The sequence below is a fragment of the Trematomus bernacchii genome, unplaced genomic scaffold (genome assembly GCF_902827165.1).
Source record: "Trematomus bernacchii unplaced genomic scaffold, fTreBer1.1, whole genome shotgun sequence".
Lineage (NCBI taxonomy): Eukaryota > Metazoa > Chordata > Actinopteri > Perciformes > Nototheniidae > Trematomus > Trematomus bernacchii.
In genome coordinates this window covers 9278031-9300099 of record NW_022987313.1, presented here as the reverse complement: position 1 = coordinate 9300099, position 22069 = coordinate 9278031, and the positions used below count along the sequence as shown (strand labels likewise).

At 41.9% G+C, this 22069-nt stretch overlaps 2 protein-coding genes across 2 annotated transcripts; one reads left to right on the top strand and one right to left on the bottom strand.

The window, feature by feature from the left end:
• Nucleotides 1-4441: 4441 nt before the first annotated feature.
• On the bottom strand, nt 4442-19901 carry arel1 (apoptosis resistant E3 ubiquitin protein ligase 1). Its single transcript, XM_034144892.1, has 22 exons — nt 19841-19901; nt 18735-18962; nt 18109-18277; nt 16493-16713; nt 16012-16083; nt 15503-15729; nt 14409-14646; nt 14143-14312; nt 13792-13972; nt 13439-13680; nt 13240-13317; nt 13011-13152; nt 12790-12911; nt 12627-12702; nt 12381-12490; nt 10421-10600; nt 9974-10099; nt 9345-9474; nt 9173-9231; nt 8992-9081; nt 8743-8918; nt 4442-6646 (listed from the first exon to the last, which is right to left on the bottom strand). Exons 2-22 carry the CDS (start codon nt 18880-18882, stop codon nt 6544-6546), a joined length of 3060 nt encoding a protein of 1019 aa, XP_034000783.1. The 5' UTR covers nt 18883-18962; nt 19841-19901; the 3' UTR covers nt 4442-6543.
• On the top strand, nt 19857-22040 carry fcf1 (FCF1 rRNA-processing protein). The gene is made up of 8 exons (XM_034145022.1): nt 19857-19988; nt 20594-20658; nt 20816-20887; nt 20976-21124; nt 21245-21317; nt 21398-21485; nt 21613-21707; nt 21801-22040. The coding sequence occupies exons 1-8, from the start codon at nt 19902-19904 to the stop codon at nt 21847-21849; spliced, it is 678 nt and encodes a 225-aa protein (XP_034000913.1). The 5' UTR covers nt 19857-19901; the 3' UTR covers nt 21850-22040.
• Nucleotides 22041-22069: the final 29 nt, after the last annotated feature.

Sequence of the window (22069 nt, the reverse complement as noted above, 5' to 3'; positions counted from 1 at the left end):
GAAGGCCAATGCCAGGCTCATTACCAACCAGTGCCAGCCAAGGCTTTGGCACTTTTCAAGACCCTCAGGGTGGCAAGCATTCCATCACGTCTTGCTTATTTTTCTATTTGTTTAACTGAGAGGGTGAGGATTAATGACAGTGACTTTGCCGCTGACCTTGTGACGCTAACCCATAGCTATGCAGCTTTTCATCACATCAGAAGAGGACTAGTAAACCACACTGTTCTTCTCCATGGTTCAGGAACATGCATGTACAGTTAAAGGGCTAATTTGACTTGGTGAAGTTTATGAGGAGAGAGGCAGACAAGACTCAGAGTCTACAGCCATGCCATCGGCTCTGTGAGCTCAGGCACAGCTGTGTTTTGAACTAAATACTAGGCATACTGCTGCATGCTTATTTAGCAAGTATCATGTAGTACAACTGAGATGTCAAATGTTTTGAAGATATTTGTTCATTAACCACCCTATTTGACAAATTTAAATGCTGACCTTATGACGGCACTAGATGAAACATTAAGAGACATTCACATCTGGAACAAAAACACAGGGCAATCCATTGTGCTACAGAAAAAGTCAAGGGGTGATTCCAAAGTGATCAAACTTCATCCTCTGGGAACAATGAATGTCTGCACAAAATGTGGCTGGCCCACCTGATACATGTTGAGACATTTCAGAGGATAAGTAAAAGCCTTGATCGGCAGGTAGTGCTCCAGGAAAGTTCAAGGGATTACCAAAGTCAGTGGGATTCATACTCGGGGGATGTCTGTAGAAACTTTCATGGCAATCTATGAAACAGAGATGTTCAGTCTGGATCAAAATGACATTGCTATCCCATGAGCCATGCCGCATTCTAGTCTAAAACACTTTTCTGCACTTACAGAAGGACATCAGTATGAATGTCACTTCCTAGCTTTTTCACAAGTGCTATGGTAACAACCACACGGACAACAAGGGTGAGGCGGCACAGAGGTGTTTGTCAAACAGCGGGACAGTCTGCATTAGAGGCACTGTCTTTACAGAGGACTGACACACCGAATATAAACCAGCTGCACTTCCCAGCAGGACAACTAACCCCATGAATCAATAGCCTCTCTCCGACATCATATAAAACACGGACAGCCATCAGCTAGGGGACACTTAATCTCCACGCTTGCAGTTTTTCAAGAGCGCTTGCAGCTCTAAGCTCCTGCTTGTCTCTGACCTCAGCTGTACGCGTGGACGTTTATATCATTTCCAAAACATGTGTTGGCAGATCTTCTTCTGATAGAGGAATGCATTTTTAATGAAGCCGTTTCATCTATGCGTGGCTGCTCGCGCATGTCGTTCAGTGGTGGACTCGCATCATCTCGGCTCGGGTGTTGAGAGCCATGTCTCAGCACTTAAATCTCAGAGGATTGATAGGAGGAAAATATGTAAAATATCAAGAGATGAGTGGAAATTCTCTTTAATCAGCAGCAGTATCTCATCGATACATTCCTTTGCTGCACTTCGTTGCCAAACCGTTTTCATCGCTGTGATTTGCATTTCTCACAGCTGTTTTCTGCGTAAACCTCAACAATGCTGACTGCAGAGCCACACTGTCACCAGTTATAAAAGGGACTTAGTTAAGACTCACACTAGGAAACTTCAGAAGGCACGATCGAGGTTGAAATCCACCCCAAAAATGCAGTCAAAGTCATTTTAGTGAAAGGAGCAAGAGAACTCGTCTTTCGGTCCAAAACACTGATGTTTGCCAGGGTTTTGGACTGAGGCCTGAAGGATATTTTGCATGTAACATGAAGTCAGAATACAGTAAAGGGTAAACTTCCTGAGGAGAGTTTAGTCCAGGCCGGCTGCTGGAAAGATGCTCTCCTGTCCTTCAACAACCCTGATTAAGATTGGCCCTTTAAATCGGCCCAATCAATGCAGATGATGAATACCTGCAGCCAATCCAGTTGGCAGTTAATCAGTGGCGTCCAATCAGGTAATGAGGACCTGCATGTTGGAATGGGAAGCAGACAACCCCATGGCTGTTTAGCAGAAAGAAGGGAGAGCGGTCATGATCTAAAGATACTTGCGTGCCACATTTGGGGCTTCTGCCCTGTGAAGATCACGGTCTGTGGACAATTACCTTTGATCATTGAAGCTGACGGATCTCCTCAAAGGCAGGGTGTCTGACTCAGAGATGGGAAATGAGGCACTGTATTTTCAATCATGTGAATTCTTTAGTTGAGAAGAACCACCAATACATTGGCTTCCACCAGCAACTTGGCAACCCCAAACCCCAAAACCAAGCTCCAGTCAGGTCTGGAGATGTTTATGGAATACACTGGAAATTTGTCAGAAAAACATGTTTTTGCTGGGAATTAATATCATAAGATACATGAACTAGAATGCACAGTATAGTTGTTGAGCGGTCTCCCGCAGGTTCTCTGGATGTGGAAAGGCGCTCCAACATGCATATTGCTCTTAGTGAGCGCCAGAGGATGACTTCTGATTTGTGGTCACTCTTTAGCAAGCATTCCTGGGGGAAATTTGAGAGACCATTATGCAAATCCACAGGTGCATGCCAAGACCAAATAACTGGAGTCCTGCCTTCCAAGTACTTCAAGATGCCTTTCATAGTGCTCCTGATAAGTGTTCAGAACACAACGTGAGGAGGCGCGCCAGGAACACGTGGGTGTAGCGTGGAGGGCCAGCATGTCCGAGCAAAGTAATTAAAAAAAGTCCAGTATCAGACGCTGTATGACTCAGGAAGCAAACATTCATTCAGTGCTAGAGTCTTTCCATCTTGTGCTGATACGGCTCTCAGTTATGCCATCTTCATATGGTAAAAGGAAAAGGGAGCCTTTGTTGTCCAGTTTGGTGTGATCACATTTCATACACAGAAAAGCTCTCAAAAGACTGATTCCATTAAGCTTGTGGACGTGGAACCAGGAGGTTTGAATGAACTTTGTTTATTTTTGGGGTTTGTGAGGTATGTATTGTATGTGTGTGGGGAAATGAGAAATGTCTGTAATGGAGGGGATACTCTGAAAGTGTGGAGGGTCAGCTGAAGACAGGAAAGCACCTCATCATTCACTGCTGCTCAGCTGTCCCGTAGGAAGACAGCAGAGGAAGCATGCATCCTCCAATCATGGATGATCATGTCACATGTAGAACCAGTGCCCCCTTGTGTCTGAAACATGCATGGCCCAGGGACTTATATATATCAGTGTAGCCGATGTCTTTACATGCATTTATATGTTTATAAAGTCCTCCTATAATCAAAGCTGTTGTCTTCTGTATTAGGAAAATGGTTCTACCAGTGAGGAGGAGTTGCAAGTCATACATATTATTTCTGTTCTTAAAGGTCCCCTATTATACTGTTTTTCATCAATATATTATAGGTCTCAGATATATACAAAACATGTCTCTGAAGTGTTTGGCTCGAAATACCAAACAGATCGTGCATTGTAGCATCCCATAATCCCCTCTGTTTCAGCCCTGTTTCAAAAGTGCTGATTCTCTGGGTGTTTCTCAATCGCGAGTACGCTTGCTTGGTAGCACATGTCTGCCGAGCATCTTGCTTCAGAAGCGAGTCAAGAATACTTCCTGGCATTCGGAAAACGAAGTGTGGAACACGCTAGCAAGTGTGCAGGTGTGCGTCATATGAGAGGCCCCGCCTTACATCTTCCGCCACAGATTTGGGGAAATTGGTCCGTGCGCAAAGCATTGTGGGGATTTTAAGACCGCGAAGTCTACTCATGTGCAGACTCGATATTTCTCCAAACGGAGTACGCCGGGCTCGGTAGATTTCCAAGTATACTGGAGATTGGAACAGTACTTCGGCGGCACTCGATGACGTAGTATGCTTGAAATAGTGGCTCTGAAGCAGCTTTACTCGCGATTGAGAAACACCCTATGTCTGTTACTTTAGATGAAAATAAGGAGCCACTCCCCACGCCCCTCTGAGAGATATTTGATTAAAAGAAAACACAATGGTGCTCTAGGAGGAGATTCAGGTGATATGGTGGTGGGGGGGGGGGTTACCTTGGTTGGTGATTGGCTAATGGTTACACAAGCCAAAAAACGTTATGACATCATAAAGTGGCCAAAATCTGATCAGCTCATTTTCAGACAGGTTTTTATATAAATGGATCAGGACAAAAAGTGAGACAATCTTTTTTTCCTGAAACTTTCAGAATCTCTTTACGCAGAGGGGACACATGTTTATGTGTAAAAGACATAAAAAAGTGGATTTTGCATAATAGGTGATCTTTAAGCATGAATAAATGCAAAAACACTATAAACCTATCTTTCATTATGTTTCAGAAAACCTTTGCACTTTTCAGGAACCATTGGTCGGCATGCACAGCACCATAAGCCATCTCCAAATCCAGGTTTGAAAATGTTAAAAGGGTCTGTAATCACAATGCTTAGCACAATCCACATGAGATGCACAAAAAGGGTGATACAGGGATAAGAATTTAGTCCATCATTTTTTATTCCCATAAACAAAAGGACCTGCAGTGCAGAGAATCTCAAACATTCGTCAGCAATGACTTGCCATTTAAAAAAAGGAAAGAAAAGAAGTATCCCAGCTTCAAAGTCATAGGCAAATATTTCACAATATCTACATCGCTAAGTCACACTCATGTGGGCCATGTAGCCCAGAAACAATCCAAACATAGCTAAATAAAACAGAGAAGTAGATGCTCATGAAAAGCAAAACATTAAACAAGAACATACAACTACAGCATAGACCTCCTTCATGATTACTTATAACGGTCATTTCTAATGGAACAACTAACACATGTAATGCTTAAACTACTTGGACTTCTGGTAAATATGATATCAGCCATTGTTATGTGTGCTGAAAATATTTTCATAAGCATTCATATTTTCTTAGTACTTCTGGTCAACATTGCACAACCCAAACAAACACAAATCCATCAACCCACTTGTAAACCTCTTAACACTGTAAAAGGCTAGCTAAAGCACAAGCAAACGCTCATTAAATCCCAAGTGGACACTGTGTTGGTTCTGGTGAGCCAACACAATACAAACCTGCTGCTGACTTCAAAATGTGACATCTTTGCCGTTCGAAAATAAGGAAATCTCAAACATACTGTGAGAATAATGTGAAACTGGACCCAGAGTGCTCTGTGGGTGAAATTGAAAAACTATTGTGAAGGATAATCCTTTTTTTTTTACTTTGCAGTCCAAACATGAATTTTCCTAAAAGATCTACTAACACTGAGTGGCAGCACACACTAGTACAAAATGGCTATTGAACGTGTAAAGTCTAGAACTTGCTACACAATATGAAGAGGAAGAAAGGAGAAAACTGTTGGCTCAGGATTTTTGACAATCGTCGCATTCAAAATAAATAATTGTACAATAACAAAGAACAGGGCATATTCTCCTCTGATATAACGCTTCAGTTTACTGAGGATGTGGGATAATATGCCTTAAAGGTACAGGACGGGAAGGAGGCAGCTATGAACAAACTGTATGTACTGTTTACCACAAGTGTGCACATATACAGCTGAGTCAGAGGATGAACAGGTGGCATAGAAGATTCTGAGGTAAATCCATAAAAAGGCTGTGAAGGAAAAAGTAAAAGTATACATATATAACAAAGTGTTTGTTATATATGGGCTCTCCCCAACGTACACAGTGACCCCTGCATGTAGTAGTAGAAATGCCATGATATACCTTTCACTTACTATTGTCCACTATGCTTCTCTCACCTACGCACCTCTCTGAATACAATCAGAGGCAAAGGGCATGAATAAGGCAGGTTATAAAACATAAGACAAACATTTACCACTCCAGGCAAACATATTTGAAACAATGGGTCAACCCGAATATTATTTTAAAGACACAATAAGTTAAAAACATGTATAAACAATAGAAATTACTTGGCTTCTTTTAAAACCCATTCTTTCTCAGATGAAAAAAGAAATTAAATAAACTCTCAACCCATCAAACGTGCACCAATAAAGTGATTCCCTTCTCCTTGAACTTTAAACCAAAGAGGTCACGAGATGAAAACCTATGTATACACACTACTATGTACAAGTATTGGAATAAAAGAGTGATATTATATATTTACAAACACACATCAGTCCCTGATCGATTAAGGCCAAAGTGCTGTAGGTGCGCGCGGCACCCACATCACATGTAGCCCGCTGTTGCACTTAAGTGTTCCTCAGTTTGAAAAATGCAAAAGAAGCATTTATGACGTAATACTCAAGGCTTTTGCACTATAATTATTTGTCTTTCAAACATATAAAACTAAGCAAACTTTAGCCAAAACCTGACCTTTTCCAGCAGATCCTGGTTTCCTTTTTTACAAAAGCAAGATATTTTATATACATAAAAGTAGTACTTGAGTTCAAATGACTGAGTTCCAGTTTCGGGAAAGCCTTCTGTGACTTCCTGTAATGCCCTCTCCTCCTGAGAGAGTACTGATAGGGAGTCTGGGTGATGCTCTGCCAAGATGCCCACTGTTAATGCAAATGAAATCAGGAAACCGTTGCACTGAAGTGTGCATGGTGGTGTCCTCTGGATGGAGAGTCAGAGCATGCCGAAGCCCTCGCTGCCCTCACTGATGGCCAGCTTCAACAACTTGTGCAGTTCCTCATAAGAGTCGTACGTCGGGAGGCACAGCTGGTTAAAACTGGACAGAAAATTGGACCACAGGGAATCAGCGAATGTTTAGTTCCTGATGAAGCATTTACAAAACATTTATAAGTCACGCTCATTCTCACGTGTAGTCGGAACATTTTGAGCTCTAAACATTAAAGATGTGTTGATATTGTATTTTTTCCTGATTAACAAATCCAATGAAAAGCGGAAACGAACATGAGTTTATTTTAAATATTTCCTAGCCTGATGAAGCTTGTTCCTCCGTGCTATTGTTATTAAAGAACTATTAAAATCCCATCAATGAGCCCTGGGAGTCATGTTTCGTCATTAACATAAGCACAGAAAATATGGTTTATTTTGAGTCTATCCAACATACCCCATGGTGCTGATTCAGATACTCACGAGAGAATGTGTCATAATCCACCTGCTAAAATTAGCCCTGGAAAAAATCACTAGTTGCGTGTTTTTGAGTGATGTTTGAGGAAACAGTCCCCAGTTCTTTTGAAAATGTATTAGCCTTTTTTATTAATAGAAAAGTGTGAACAATGATTCTTTGAGCTAAATGCTAACGTCAGCTTGCTTACATGTCCATAATGACAATGTAAACTTGACAATGTTAATCAGATATAATGATCACAGTCATATTAAACCGTATAAGTATTAATGAGTGCTAATTAGCACTTAACGCAAAGAACTGCTGAAGGTGATAACACGTTTTTACACTGTTGGATAATAACCAAAGAATTGAAAAAGAAAATACCTTTTTAAAGAGTATTTAGATATGATGCCTTTAATAGACTACAACAGTGGAGAAACAAAAGTGGGCTAGAGAGCTGCAATAAAGATCTCTGGGAGGACTTAAAGTGGACCTATCATGCTAGATTTGAAACATATATTTTAGGGCCATACCTATACAAAACATGTCTGTGAAGTTTTTTTTTCAAAATACCAAACAGTTCACCCATTGTAGCCATGCCTCATACTGCTCATACCCCTCTTTTGAAGCCCTGTTAGAGAAACGCGGATCTTGGGTCCTTAGCTTGAAAAAAAAGAAAAGAAGAGGAGGCGGAGCTAATGCCTGATCAGAATTCTACCGGAGATAAAGTTAAATTCGGTTGTGATAAAACGCCATCCTGTTCTTAACCACATCAAGGATTATTTCTGAAATAGTATGGAGCTCAAATGCTTTTTCTCTTGCGGGTTTATCACAAAGTGAGTTCCTTTTTTTATTTCCTGCTTTTTAAAACACATGTGCTCTACAGTACAGGTTAGCTCTGAGTGTTAGCGAGGCTTGCTAATGTAAACAAAGACGAGATTACGTCCAAAACACGTCAGGCATTGTTTCTGATAGCAACTTTCTGTGGGTCCGCCGCCGATTTGGCGTCAGTTCGGATGGAATCTGTATCTGCTCGTTGTACACATGTTTTTAAAAGATTTGGGTACGGAAGAAAAGAGAGAGGGTTTTATTTTCTGACGCTGCATGAGTTCCCCGACGCACTGGGGACACATATGTATGTATAAAAGACATCACAAAGTGCATTTTGCATGATAGATCACATTTTGACTTGAGGATGGCACTGGAAAAACTCAGGGGTTCCCAAAAGTCTTTATAATAGCCGCATTCACACCAAGTACTTTGCCGTACTTAGTGCCGGCACTTATTACCCCAGGGCACATCAGATCGCGTTCACACCGGAATAAGTTCCCTGAGGGAAGATTACGCAAATGAGCCGCTGACGTCACTTCGTCTTCTTCTGCTTTGGGTTTACTGGCAGGCCGCAAAAGGGGTACTAACGGAACTAAGCGAGAAAAGTACGGGGAAAAGTACTCCGGTGTGAACGCGGCTAATAAATCTTCTGGGAACAACAAATGTCTGAATTATTTTTCTTGCCAATCCATCTAGTAAATTTGAAGATATTAAAAGTAGAAAAACAGAAAACATTGACCTGTTGGTTTGGCTGAATGAAGAGTATGATTCATCCTCTGAGGACCATGAATGTCAGATATATTGTTTTGAAAGTTTGTTCAAATGAATGTTGAGACCAAACTATTAAAGCAAGCAATCGATTGACAGACTGACATCACTAAAGCATCAAGGGCTCAAACCTTCATGTAATTCGTACTCACCACGTGTGTGCAGTGGGCAAGGTGCTGTGTGTGGGGGCAGCAATGATCTGGAAAGAGGGGCAGAGGGTGTTGAATCCCCCGGGGGGGAGCTGAGAGGAGCCGGTGGTGAACTGCAGCAGACGGGCCAACTCCTCCTGGGTGAAGCTGGACACCACGGCCCAGAACCACTTCATCACCTGTGGCAAGAAAAGAAAAATCAGTGGCCTGCTGTGGTAAGAAAATGGATAAAAGAGATTTCCAACGACATACTTTCTCTCTGAAGTGCCACGACCCTCCGACAATCACAGCGTGGGCCTTGAAGTCCAGCACGTTTATGTCTCCGGTGCCACACATCAAAAGCTGAAGAGATTAAAAGAAAAAATAATTATAATTACCCTGCAGTATCAGTTTCTTTAAAAACTTGATTTGTTATTATAAACATCATGCATACCTCCAACTCATTCTCATCAAATATGGCTAGCAGATTTTCTGGAACCAGTTCATTCAGACCTGCAACAGATCAGGAAATTACACTAACTACGTGCACATTACCGGAGGAATTAAATGACAGGTGTGGGCTAAAAAAGAAAGAAGGAAAACTGCAGCTGTGCTTGTTTCCTCACCTTTCAGGAAGTGTTCCACCTCATCTCTCACCTGGCTGGCGAGTCTGTACTGGGCCAGCAGGTTTAGATAATGCACCTTGTTTTCATTGTTCACAGCAATCTGGGATCCCCCGGATATCAGCTCCACCACCTGTAAGAGAGCACACATGTCATAATACATAAAAGAGTGAAAGCGCCTAAGATATTAAACAGTTTAAAAATCTGTCAATGTGTGGGCAGTAAACAATAGAGGGTGGAAAAACCTTTGTTACGGTAAATCTATTTATACAGTTCAACACTTGTGAGAGGCTGTCACACATTTGTCATCGTTAGTATAATAGGGCAATTAATCTAAAAAGGTAAAACAAACACAATGGTTAGGAGCCATACATACGTATCTGATTAAAAAGAAGTAGGGGGAGTCCCACAGCCGGCTATTGTGTGGTATTTTACAACTATGCTACAAAGTTTAAAATACAATGCCAAAATCCACTCATCCACCTTTCTGTAAACTCAGCGCTCAGCCTCAACAAGACAAACGCTTGCCAGACGAGCAATATGGTTTCTTTTGTTTGTTTTTGTGCTCCTCTGTCCTGTGAAATGACATGAGGGATAAAAGGGGGGAGTTCCCTTCCAGCGCGTCGCCTCACCTTCTCCAGCTGTCCCGACTTGCTGTACTTCTCCTCGGCAAACACCAAGTCCATGTCGCTCACGTCATTGTTTAGGATGAAGCAGACCTTGGTTTTGAAGAACTCCTGGTCATCCGTCTCGAAGTACTGCGTTTGGAAAATAAAAGGAAAACACAAGGTAATGACGTTTTTAAATAAACATGGTTTTTCATCTTCCTCGTGGAAGGATAAAAACATGATTGGGCTTTACTTCTCCGCTTACAGATTTTAGGAAGTTGGATAAACAGCAAAACATATTGGCTTGCTCTCTGAAATAAAACACGCCAAAAAATAATTTAGGTTTCTTGGCTTTGTGGGAATGTGAGAGTGATGAGACAGACCGGCTGACATCGAGAAGTAAACAATGAAAACATGACCTTCCAACTTCCGAGGAAAGGCTTTTTCCTTGAAATGCACTGAGTTCCTTACCTTGTAGTTCATCCTGAGGCCGATGATCTGGGCCAGGAAGGAGCGTGTAAAGCGAGCCCGGACCAGCTGTTTGTAGGCCCCCCCCAGAGCGGACTCATACAGGCACTTCCCCACGACACGACCAGCGAACTCATACATCTTCAGACGCTGGTGGGCCTGCCGCTCAGCGTTAGGGTGCACCTGGAGAATAAGAGGAATCTGGGTTTCTGTCTTTTGAACTTTTTTATAATGTTCTTTTTACAGGATGAGTAGGGGTATGATTACATTACATTCAAGATTTCAACATGACACCAACAAATACTTAAATGAGATAATACCAATTAATGGAATACATTTAAAAAAAGGATATATTTCTTGATTAGTTTCCCTTCCCTAATTTGACACATCACAAGACACTTTTCCAGATTCAGGTTTCAGTTAAACATAGCACATTTCATTTGTTGCCGACCCTGTTCTCTATGCTAGCATCCCTGAGCAGAGAACATGTTTAAAGGCATGGTTAGCAGCTTTCAAGAGGGAAATAGATATAAATCTGATGACTCCCTTTTTGCTATCTATGCTTGTTTTGTTCTGCGACGTGTATTGGCCACATTTCTTGAACGAAATATAGTAAAATGTTGCTATAGTAACCTGGTAGCAGACTTGTAACTGAGTGCGGAAAAACAAACAAAATTCCTTTCTCTTTGAGTGTGTGTTTGTGTGAGTGAGTGAGTGTTTGGTAACTATGGACTTAAAACTACAAATAATAGAATAGTAGACAATCTCCTTCCTATGGATGCTTTTAGGTATATTAGTATAGACAGATATTATTTCTTAAGCAGTACTTAGGCCTAGGCTCCACGGGGACGAAAACTGGTTGAATCCGCATATTTCTCATGCGTATAGCCCTTTAAGCTCGACGACGCCGTAACGGAAACGTAGAAACAGACCCCGCAAACGACAACGGGTCCAAAGGTGGATGGATCTGGGAACGGAGCGCTCTGGGGGGTCCAACGGGGCCGTGTGGTCGCCTATACGGTCATCCGTTTCATAGCCCCGCCTCTCCCCACCTCTCCGCGTACCCCGCATCATTGCTGATGTGTTTCGTTAACAACAACAATGGCGGATCGCAGGGTTGCTATCGTGCTCCAGTCGCTACTGACCATGCTACAGTTCTTTGTGCAACATCTACAGGAGCTCCTCCTTGAATTCAGATTATTTATCTTTATCTCGATATGGACATAAACGCGAGTGAAGTCTAATCTGACAGGACGGAGACACGCAGCTCCTGCCGCTGTGATGCAGCGGGAGCAAAACACACACTTCAAGTCAGATCATCACCCTTAGCTATTTTAATTACCTCTCAAACTACCTAAACTAGTTATAAATATGTTTATTTTTACTGTCGGGTCATCATTACTGGATCAGCTGCTGCATGAGACAGACACTGACGCTGTGAGAAGAGAGGAAAAAGAGACAGGCTCTGTGTATTTTATTATCATATATCATTATATCGTCGTTATTCATTTGTTTTAAAGCTCAATAAATAACAATGAAGACCTTTGACCGGCACTTTTATAATTTTGTCCGGAAGATTTAAACTTTAACACACGTTGACCGGCGAAAAACTCTGCCCGGTTCCGTCGGCCCCCACCGTGGAGAATAAACAGAAGTGCAGCCATGACAACCATTCTTCTTCGCTGCTTTTGTGGAGGAAGTTGCTGCTTTTGTGGAGGAAGTTACAGCGCCACGTACAGGTTCGGCATATGTACTGCAGCTTTTCCAGCGGTTGGATGTAAACGGAGCCGTCTCGTGGAGCTTGACACAATCCGGTGTATATTGCGTGTGGGCGGAAGCTTTTTTGCGGTTGCGTTTGCGTTACTCCGATGCGTTTTGCCGTATGTGTTCCCGTGGAGCCGGGGCTTTAGTGTAGAAGCCTCAGGTGTTTTGAAAGGGGACGGGGGTAATAAGACTAACTTACCAGGCCCTGGTTGTTGTCACTGAAGCGAGTGAACAGCTGGTTGGAGGTGTCAAAGAGGGTCTTACACACCAGCTCAAACCACTCCCTGCGAGGGCCTCCCCAGTCCAGAGCTGCAGAGAAGTGTCAAAGGTTTTAGCAGTGTGTTCATCTAACAAAGTTACTATGTCTGTAACTGTCATTTTGATGCCATTTCCGGTGTTATTTTAAGATCTTTTTGGTTTGAAGTGCTTGCAGCTAAATGTTTACCTTCCTCATCCTGGAACGCGACCTCAAAGTTCTTACTCCAGTCGGACACAGAGAAGTTCCTGGTAGCCTTCAGGGACTGAGCAACAGCAAGAGAAAAGACAAATAAGAATAGAAACAATCACATGATAACAAGCCCATTTTTATATTGACGAGCAGCACTCACCGAGTCTAGAATAGTGTGCCGAGTGATTTTGAGGCAGGTCTTGGTGCGAGGTCTCTTTGCGTGGATTTGCCTGAGTTCACGTTGAAAGAAGTTCACCTTGTCTTGGAACGTTTCAGATCCACCTGTGGACAACACCATCAGATTATAGCTACAGTCTCTAAAAAGACGGTATTTACTAAGTACTTCTCAACGCGAATGCATCACATTAGACTGAAACAAACCGATGTTCTTGTGCAGGAAGCGAATGAAGGTGGCAGCCATGATGTTCCTGTCTTTGCAGCTGAGCTCCACAGGAGGCTGTATCCCATCATCCACCACAAGAGTTAGATACTTGTGAATGGGGTCAGGACCAAAATAGGTAAACTGAAGCAAGAACAGAATATTATGGTTAGCGTGGTAAATTAAATCAAACCAAAGTGTCCCAGGGTTTTCCGACTCACTACTGCTTACCTTCGTTCCTGGACATACTCGGAAGGTGAAAAGGCGCCATGGAATAATTTTCAGGTAGAACTCTTTCACGGATAATTGCTGTTTGACAAAGAAGTCATTGTACATTAACACATGTTGAGTTCTATCCTCTCATATACAAGACATCAGTCACACAGCCAAAAGGTTAAGAGGAAAAACAACCAATACATGACACGCTTACCTTTGGCGATATGTAGCAGTAGACCTTTTTTGGTTTCTTGACCTTCTCAGGTTGTCCCTCCACAGGAGAGTCATGCTCATCCTCCTCTTCTCCCATGGAGGGCCTCCTCTGGGGGGCCAGCAGAGAGGAGGCGGGCAACTGCCATGAGGAACTGTAGTTCCCAGTGCTGTAAAGGTACGCTTCAAAGTAGATGCTAATGCCTGGAGTGGACACATTCTTCTCCACACAGGCCTTCTCATTCTCTGTAATATGCAAAGAGAGTATGAGTATGATGCATTGGAAACACAGACTAGAAAGCACTGTGTTTTTTCTATAGTAGTGTATGATTCCTTAAGCATGTAAAGGTTGCTCACCACTGAGAACAATAATATCAAACTCCCCGTTGCTGAGCGGCTGGTCTGTGTAGGAGATGCGGGCCCTGAAGCAGCCCGTCTTCCTCAGGGTGAGTTTCAGCAGAACCTGGCACTGCTGCTTGTTGAGGGTCACTGACTTACTGTAGTACTCCTCCAGACTGTCGTCATCCCCCGTGCCCAGCTGCAAGAAACAAGGAAACTCAAATGAATCCCAGCTCAGAGACTTGTTCTGCTGCGCTGTAAAGCTAGTGGACTGTGCAATTGGGAACAGAAGGCTGAACAATCCTGGCTTTCATTTTTACAGTCCAAATCAATGAGTAAATCAAGTAGAAAGGGGGTGTGTTCCCTTACAGAGTGCACGTGGACGCTGTAGTTGGCTTCATCAGTGAGAGATGCAGAGTTACTGGTAGGGTTTCCATACTCGTCCCTCGGCTCAATTTGCAAAGTGTGCTGCTGGCCATTAGTTAGCACCAGGGTGGAGAAATGGTAGGCTATCTTGGTTTTTGATGGGACAACTGTACCTGATTTGAACAAAAGAATAGAAATCAACTTAATAAACAATAAATACTAGTCAAATCAATAACCAAACACAGACAAATACGGTTTAGCAGAAATACCTGGTTGAAAAATCTTGTAATAAGGGCTGTAGGCCACGTTGAGGCCACCCAGCTTGACAGCAACCTCGTAGCGCCCGGCTTTGCGCACAGTGAAGGCAACTTTGACTACGTTGGACTCTGGTTCCTGCACAACTTCCTGTGTCACAGGGATGTCCAGAGCCAATTCGATGTGGTTGATGTTGACCCTCAGCCCCACAGGCCGGTGGGCGGGAAAAGGCTGGCCATTCTTATAGAAAAGCTGAGAAGACAAAAAGATGAATAACTGCAGACCAAATATTCTCTGACACTGCTGCATGCGTGAGCCACTTAAAGTCAACAAGACTAGACATTAAAGGTGTCCTATCATGCAAAATGCACTTTTTGATGTCTTTTATACATAAATGTGTGTCCCCGGTGATCAGGGAACCCACAAAGTGTCTGAAAACAAAACACTCTCTTTTCCTCCGTACCCAGATCTCTAAAGAAAGGGGGTACAACGGAGCTGATCCAGATTTGCATCCGATATGACGTAATATCGGAAATGTGAACTGGCTTTACGCCCACGGCCCTATCAGAAACTTCGCAATCAGAAAACAATGCCCGACCTGTTTTGGACGTAATATGGTCTTTTTTACATTAGCAAGCATCGCTAACACTCAGAGCTAACCTGTACTGGACAGAGTATGTATAAAAAAGCAGGAAATAAAGAAAGGAACTCACATTGTAGTAAACCCGCAAGAGAAAAAGAATTTGAGCTCCATAATATTTCAGAAATAATCCTTGATGTGGTTTTGAACATGATATGGCATTTAATGACGGCCGCATTTAGCTGAGAATCTCTTGGTAGAATTTTGAGCAGGCATTAGCTCCCATCCCCTCTAACCCTAACCCTAACCCTTTTTTTAAAGCTAAGGACCCAGAATCAGCACTTTAGTAATAGGGCTGAAATAGAGGGGTATGAGGCATGGCTGGAATGGGTGATCTATTTGGTATTTTGAGGAAAACACATCATAGAAATGTTCTTTATATTTTTTCATATATCTGAAACCCATAATAAATGCCTAAAAATAGCATGATAGGAAACCTTTAAAAGACTGTTAGGAATAAATCATCACCTGGACTCTAAAGCTCATAGTCTGGCCCACTTCCTGTGGTTCCTTCCAATCCCAAGACACCTTGCAGGAACGGGGGTCCAGGTAGTTGCCCCGGACATAGTCGTAGATGCTGCGGTCGCCGCGTCGCCCTGGATCCTCATTCTGCAGGAAACTGACAACCCTCGCTGCAAGCTCGCAGAGGAACTTAATGGTGAAGACAAACGCTATGATGGAAACAGTAATTCCACCTGTCGCAAGAAGGGAAGAAGCACAAGAGAAAGGTTGTTGGAACAAGGGGGTGCAATAAATGCAAGGTAATCATTTGGTCACCAATAAAACAGGGAAAAGGCTAAAGTTTGACAAAGGTTTATGGGATCAAAACTCGACAACAAATCCTTAGGCTATATATAAACAAACTATAAAGCAATTTGTCAAACCGGTAACTCTGCTTCAAAGTGCTTGAAGAAAGAGCTAAATGAGTCATGTAGCAGGTCCAGTATAACCGCCCAAACAGCATACAGTGAACTCACCAATCACGTAAAACATCAGGTCCCTTATCAAGAAGCAGAGCGCCACAGTACAGCCAAATATGAGAGCTCCCTCTGAAAAGACAATTGTACAAATGAATAATTCAAATGAAAACAATACACACTTTATGTTATAAACCAACAGGTTCAAAGGTTTGATTGATATTGTTGAATGATGACATAAGCCAAGGCTAAACAACAGCACCACTGCATTTTAAACGGTGTCCTGTCAAATAAATGAACAGCAAATGACAAGAACAAACAAATGTTACTCTGTACACAGAGATGAGGCAACACTGAACTTCTCTATTGCAACACTTGAGCCACATTCAACAGCTATGACTCTTGTAGAAACAACACTTATCAACAGTACAATCCACCTTATGTTTACGTCTTACATCTAAATGCTTCCTAATACCCTGCAGCTTTGGAAAGCAATTCAAACTAAAAACCTGTCTAAGGCAGCAAATGACCCGTGTCTCACCAATTGTCCACTTCTCATTCAGACGCCTCACAGACAGGCTGTGTACCAGCCGGATCTCGTAGTCCTGGTCACGACTCCCCCTGGAGTTCTGGAGGATCTTGATGCCAGTAGACAGCTTGATGTAGTCCTCGTAGTAGTATCCCCAGGCAGCTAACGAGAGCTGCAGCTGATTGTCGAACTGAGACAGATCATCGAGGTTCATACAACGCAAGGTCTTCAGTCTGCGGTGGGAAACAGAAGTGAAAGTGAATAAAGGAGATAATTGAAAGGAGTGGTAGGATGATTAACCTCTTAAAAAGTACACCCTTTAGAGATATATCCTACTCCGACTGCTCACTCCCCCCGTTGACCAAGTCTGCTGTGCTGACTGCACACAACAGCTTGTCCCACACACAAAACAAACTATAGATTACAACCTGGATCTTATCACCTAACAGGTGAGACAGTGCAGCACATTGTATCCTTCCTTAGCAAAATACTACCGTCGTAAAGCTTTATTACACGAGAAGGTGTAGATAATAAGAACAGCATAGGACAATGAAACATAATCTTCCCGTTGTAAATCTACAAAAAGTACAACCTTGTGTCAATACGTGATAACACCAAGGTGTAATGTGCAAAGTCAAACTTTAGTGACTAAAAACACACTAAAACCCTTTTTTCTCTTTTGAAAACACATTTTCAATCCAGACGCAACAAAATCGTAACTTTGTACAGAAAATGCTAAATGTGTATTTTCTAGCATGCTGTTTTGTCCAGTTCAGTGTGTGAGGCATGGTTGATCATCTACCTTGTGATTGTGATTGTTTAGTTATAATTATAAAAAACAATCTTCTCATTATTTTTTCTTAAAGTAAATACTTGGATCTTTTTTATCCTCTCACTCCTAATTACACAATTTATCTGACATGTCGTGGCTTATGTCAATCCACTACTTCCCCATTTACAGTCAAATATATATTTGTAAAGGGTCACCTTCTGTTACAACACAGTCACTGAACTGAAGCTCTGCCAGAATTACATTACCGAGAAAGGTTCCATTCTATCAAAATGACAAGAGGCAAAAATGGTGTGACGGTCATGACATTCAAAAATGTGACACAGTGTCCCTTTAGAAATACCAAACAGTTTTCTTCTGAAATGAATGAGTAGTTGAGAGACACAGTTGACCTTTGAAACATTAACCTTCCTTAAACGGAGGCCACATTTTGAAAACACAATGACTACTTAGCATAGCCTGTTCTGACTGCATCAATAGAGATTATCCAAGACACACATCACCTGCACTTCTGCAGGTCTTACACAAACAGCCAGTGAAGAGTACTTTTTACTGCAGTGACCCTCTGAAACACTGCAGCCTCCACAGCTCAGCGTCAGCAAAGCTCAGCCAGCCATGAATGGAGAGGCTGCCCTCAAGTGGACAGAAATAGATATGGCCTGTGATAACCGGCATAAAACCTGATCATAACCACATAACCAATTCAAGCCTAAAATATGCCTGGAAAAATCTATACGCATGACATGCCAATAAGTGATTGTTACTGAAAAAGGAAAGCTTCTCACGACTGTTGGCTGGATTAGTGTAAATGTAAAGGTTAAGACCTTTCATTGCTTACGTATGGTAATAGTGCTCCAATTTCTGGGAGCAAAGCCACTCCTGGAAGGCAAAGTCTCGGAGCAGCTGGATGTGGGCCTCCTCAATTTCCCTCCAGCGCTGCTGTTCCTTCACCACCTCTTCCAGACGACTTAGTACACTCAGACTCAGTTCCTCCAGTGACTGTACATCTGGATGACACATGAACAGCACATACAAATACTCAATCACATACCAGCCAACAAATCAGCATCAGTAATGCCCCAGCACAGGCTTAAATACTCTCTCTTAAAGTCTATAATAAAGTGTATTAAAGCCTGAGCTGATTGTCCGTGCATACATGCATCTCGTAAGCCTGACTGTTTAAAACAAAAATGACCAGGGTCAAAGCAATAAGCAACACTATCTCCTTGCGTTAAACATAGTTTAGATCCAGTTAGACATGACACTTATTCATGGTATTCCTGCAAAGCTCTAAAAGCTAATGGTTAGAGAAACTGTTCTAACCAAAGTTTCAAGTATCATAATCTGTCTTGCAGAAGTAACTTTGTGCGGGTTACCTTCAACGTCAGACCATCAAATAAAGGCCTAAACTGTAATGGCCATCTAAATATATCTCAAATGGAGATATGACTGTAAGCAACTGACCTTCAAATAAGTGCCTGTATTGACAGAGGCTATGTCCTTGGAGCCATTCCTCAATTTGACTCTCTTTTCCTTTCTTCCAGCGCACTTCCCAGAAGAAGATCCACGACACTGAGCAGAGGAGGAAGGTCAGGAAGAAGCGGCGGTCCATCAGACCATCTTTGAGCCTTCACTCAGACCCCTCCGTGCTCAAGGGAAAACTGCCACTCACCAGGGGACTTGACAAGTTTCCTACAGTTGGAGAGAAACTGCTTAGGCTCAAAACAGTTAGACTGAAATACATTTACAAAAGGTTTTTAACAATTGGATTTTAAAGAGGAACATTGGTCAAACAGACAGGATGCCTGAGGTGGTTTACAATAAACATGCTCAGCCAAGAAAGCATGAATATTTAAGTGACACCTTGGTGTTGGCTGATGGGAGAATACCATGTAATCCCCAGCACTGAAATATGCATGAACAACTTGGCTAAAGAATGGTCATAAAACTCTCCCCAGCCTCTTTTAGCCCGGACCAACTGTCAACGTCAAAGAAACATTGGCAGTGACAGTCTGACAACAGTCTCAGTCACAACCAACAACAACAGCCAGATGTTGGTGATGGTAACGATGAGCTGCCTGATAGTGATAGCTCAGGTGTCATAACGTTTCCAAATGTCATCCGCTGCCACTGGTATAATAAACAACCACAAAGCGTAATAAATAACCTATCGAAGCGGTCAGTTGTACCGTACAGTTTCTTAAACGTTGCTTAAAAAAGGAAAAAAACACCGGGAGCGGAATACGCACAGGCTAACTGCAATGTAATCAATTGTCTCTGGTCTATTGTCACCTGCAGCGCAAGGTAAAGCTGGAGGCTAATGCTAACAACTGTTAGCACTGTGCCAACAAGCTGCTACAGTAGTTGACTAGAAAACGACAGCGAAATGCTAACTAGCCAAGTTAGCCAACAATGTCAGCGTCATTTCAGAAGCTGCTCGCCAAACCATGGCGGTTATCAAAATGCACACCACAACACGTTCATAAGACATTGTATGCAATAGTACTCTAACACAAACAAAAACGGCTAATGAAAACATTTCATTTGATGTAAATAAAGACAGCCTTTACCTTCGTCTGATGGGCATTAGGCTAGCAACCGGAAAATGCGCAGAAAACGTGTCGATTCCTGATGACGTATATTGTAAACGCATCGACAACACACGAGGGGAAGGGAAGAAGATTTCACTCAGACCTGTGGACTAACATTTTAACCATGGTATGTCATATTTATATGTTATACAGTAACATCAAGACTACTCATAATACTTATCTATCAAATTATGTTATGTGTTATTACTACATTGGCGTCGAAGCTTTTATAGCAGGCAAGCTCCTGAGCTAGTTTAGCTAGCCTAGCCTATCTAACGTAAAGTAGGCTAACACGTACGCCAGCTGCAGAAAGAAATAAGCGTTTAAATATATCATTTACTTTTATCAATGTAAAGATCTTGGCCACAACATTAAATACATGTAAGTGTTAGTTAATTCTCCTAAAACCATGATACGTCTGAGTTAATAGGTTTAGCTAACGCATGCAGTGTTTGTTTTGTTACTTCTTTAGCTCTCGTTATACAAGTCAACGTGCTGTCTAAAAACTGCTTCAGTAATGACATTACAGTTTTAGTTAAGTGTTTATACAAGTAAATGTTACGCTGAGAGACGTTGTTAATATGCTGTTCAAGCAACAAAGTGCCTGTGTTATGAGGTTGACTCAAACCCTCCACATACACAACAAGTCAATTGCTGCTGTAAAAGCTTTATACTGTTGGTTGTAATATCTTGGTTTTAATCCATTTCTGTGTTTGTACTTGTCTAACCTAGGGGAAGCAGAAAACGAAGAAGTTTGCTGTCATGAAACGAATGATCAATCTGAAGGATAATAGAATGTGAGTTTTAATCATTTCTCTGTCTTCTAGCCACAATTAACAAACTTATTGATCATCCATCACAATGTTATTAATACAGCCAAGTTTGCATACCTATTTAGCATTACAAAACATTTAATAATAATGTGTGGATCTTAATAACTTGTTATTTTTTCAGAAAAGAGAAGGACCGGGCTAAACCTCAAGAGAAAAAGAAGAAGGACCCCTCTGCGCTCAAGGAGAGAGAAGTGTGAGTTGGCTATAAAATATTGAATTACTATATGAAGAACTTTTGGTGGATGGCTCCTTAACTTGATTTATTTAAACTTTTTGTGCAGGACAAAGTACCCATCCTGCCTGTTCTTCCAGTACAACACGCAGCTTGGTCCACCATACCACGTTATAGTCGACACCAATTTCATCAATTTTTCCATCAAAGCCAAACTGGACATTGTTCAGTCTATGATGGATTGCCTGTATGCAAAATGTAAGTGCTATTGCCAAGTGCATAATGGACCCGTTCCTCCAACAAATTCTTATATACAGTACAATGATTCAAAAACTTTCCTAATCATTCTTTTCCCCTCTGCAATTTTATCCAATCCAGGTATCCCATGTATCACAGACTGTGTGATGGCAGAGATTGAAAAGCTTGGAATGAAGTACAGAGTCGCACTCAGGTACAAGCTGCTAAATATAAAACTGCATGAACGGCTTGAACTTATTTTGTTTATTAATTTGTTAATGTTTTGCTTTGCAGGATAGCCAAAGATCAGAGGTTTGAGCGCCTGCCGTGCACACACAAGGGAACATACGCCGATGACTGTTTGGTCCAAAGGGTAACACAGGTAATATGCTTTCATTTTCACTTCATTTCGTGGCATATCATTATAGTGAATAATTATAGGTAATTTTTCGCATTTCATTTTTCTGAAGTTTTTGGCACAGGTAAATAACATTTATAAATGTCCACAGCACAAGTGTTACATCCTGGCGACTGTGGACAGAGATCTTAAGAGAAGAGTCAGGAAGATCCCTGGGGTGCCCATCATGTACATCTCAAACCACAGGTAACACCATTTTGACTGAAATATACGTCTGTTTTTTTGCATAAAATGTGAAAAAACATTTATGGACATGTTTCTTTCTTTCTTTTCATACAGGTTCAATATTGAACGGATGCCTGATGACTACGGTGCTCCAAGGTCTTAATTTTCTACAGCTGGGATGGACCTGTAAATAGACCACTTTTCTGTTTTTAAATGATTTTCCTTTCATGTATATTTTGTAGTTTGTTTGGTTTGGTGTGGGGTGGGTTTGATCTAAACTGCAAGTTACTTTACATTTGGTTGTTCATATGAAACATTTTGTCAAGAAAATAAATGAAATGTTGCAATGCTCCATGTCTTTGGTCTCCAGTCTTTTTCAACAC

Coding starts and splice junctions, on each gene's coding strand:
- fcf1 (XM_034145022.1), top strand. CDS start 19,902: ATGACGTATATTGTAAACGCATCGACAACACACGAGGGGAAGGGAAGA. Junction 21,318..21,397: donor AAGTACAGAGTCGCACTCAG/GTACAAGCTGCT, acceptor TTTGCTTTGCAG/GATAGCCAAAGATCAGAGGT. Junction 21,486..21,612: donor TGGTCCAAAGGGTAACACAG/GTAATATGCTTT, acceptor AAATGTCCACAG/CACAAGTGTTACATCCTGGC.
- arel1 (XM_034144892.1), bottom strand. CDS start 18,882: ATGGACCGCCGCTTCTTCCTGACCTTCCTCCTCTGCTCAGTGTCGTGG. Junction 15,730..16,011: donor CCTGATGTTTTACGTGATTG/GTGAGTTCACTG, acceptor TTCTTGCGACAG/GTGGAATTACTGTTTCCATC. Junction 13,318..13,438: donor ACTGCTACATATCGCCAAAG/GTAAGCGTGTCA, acceptor TTTGTCAAACAG/CAATTATCCGTGAAAGAGTT.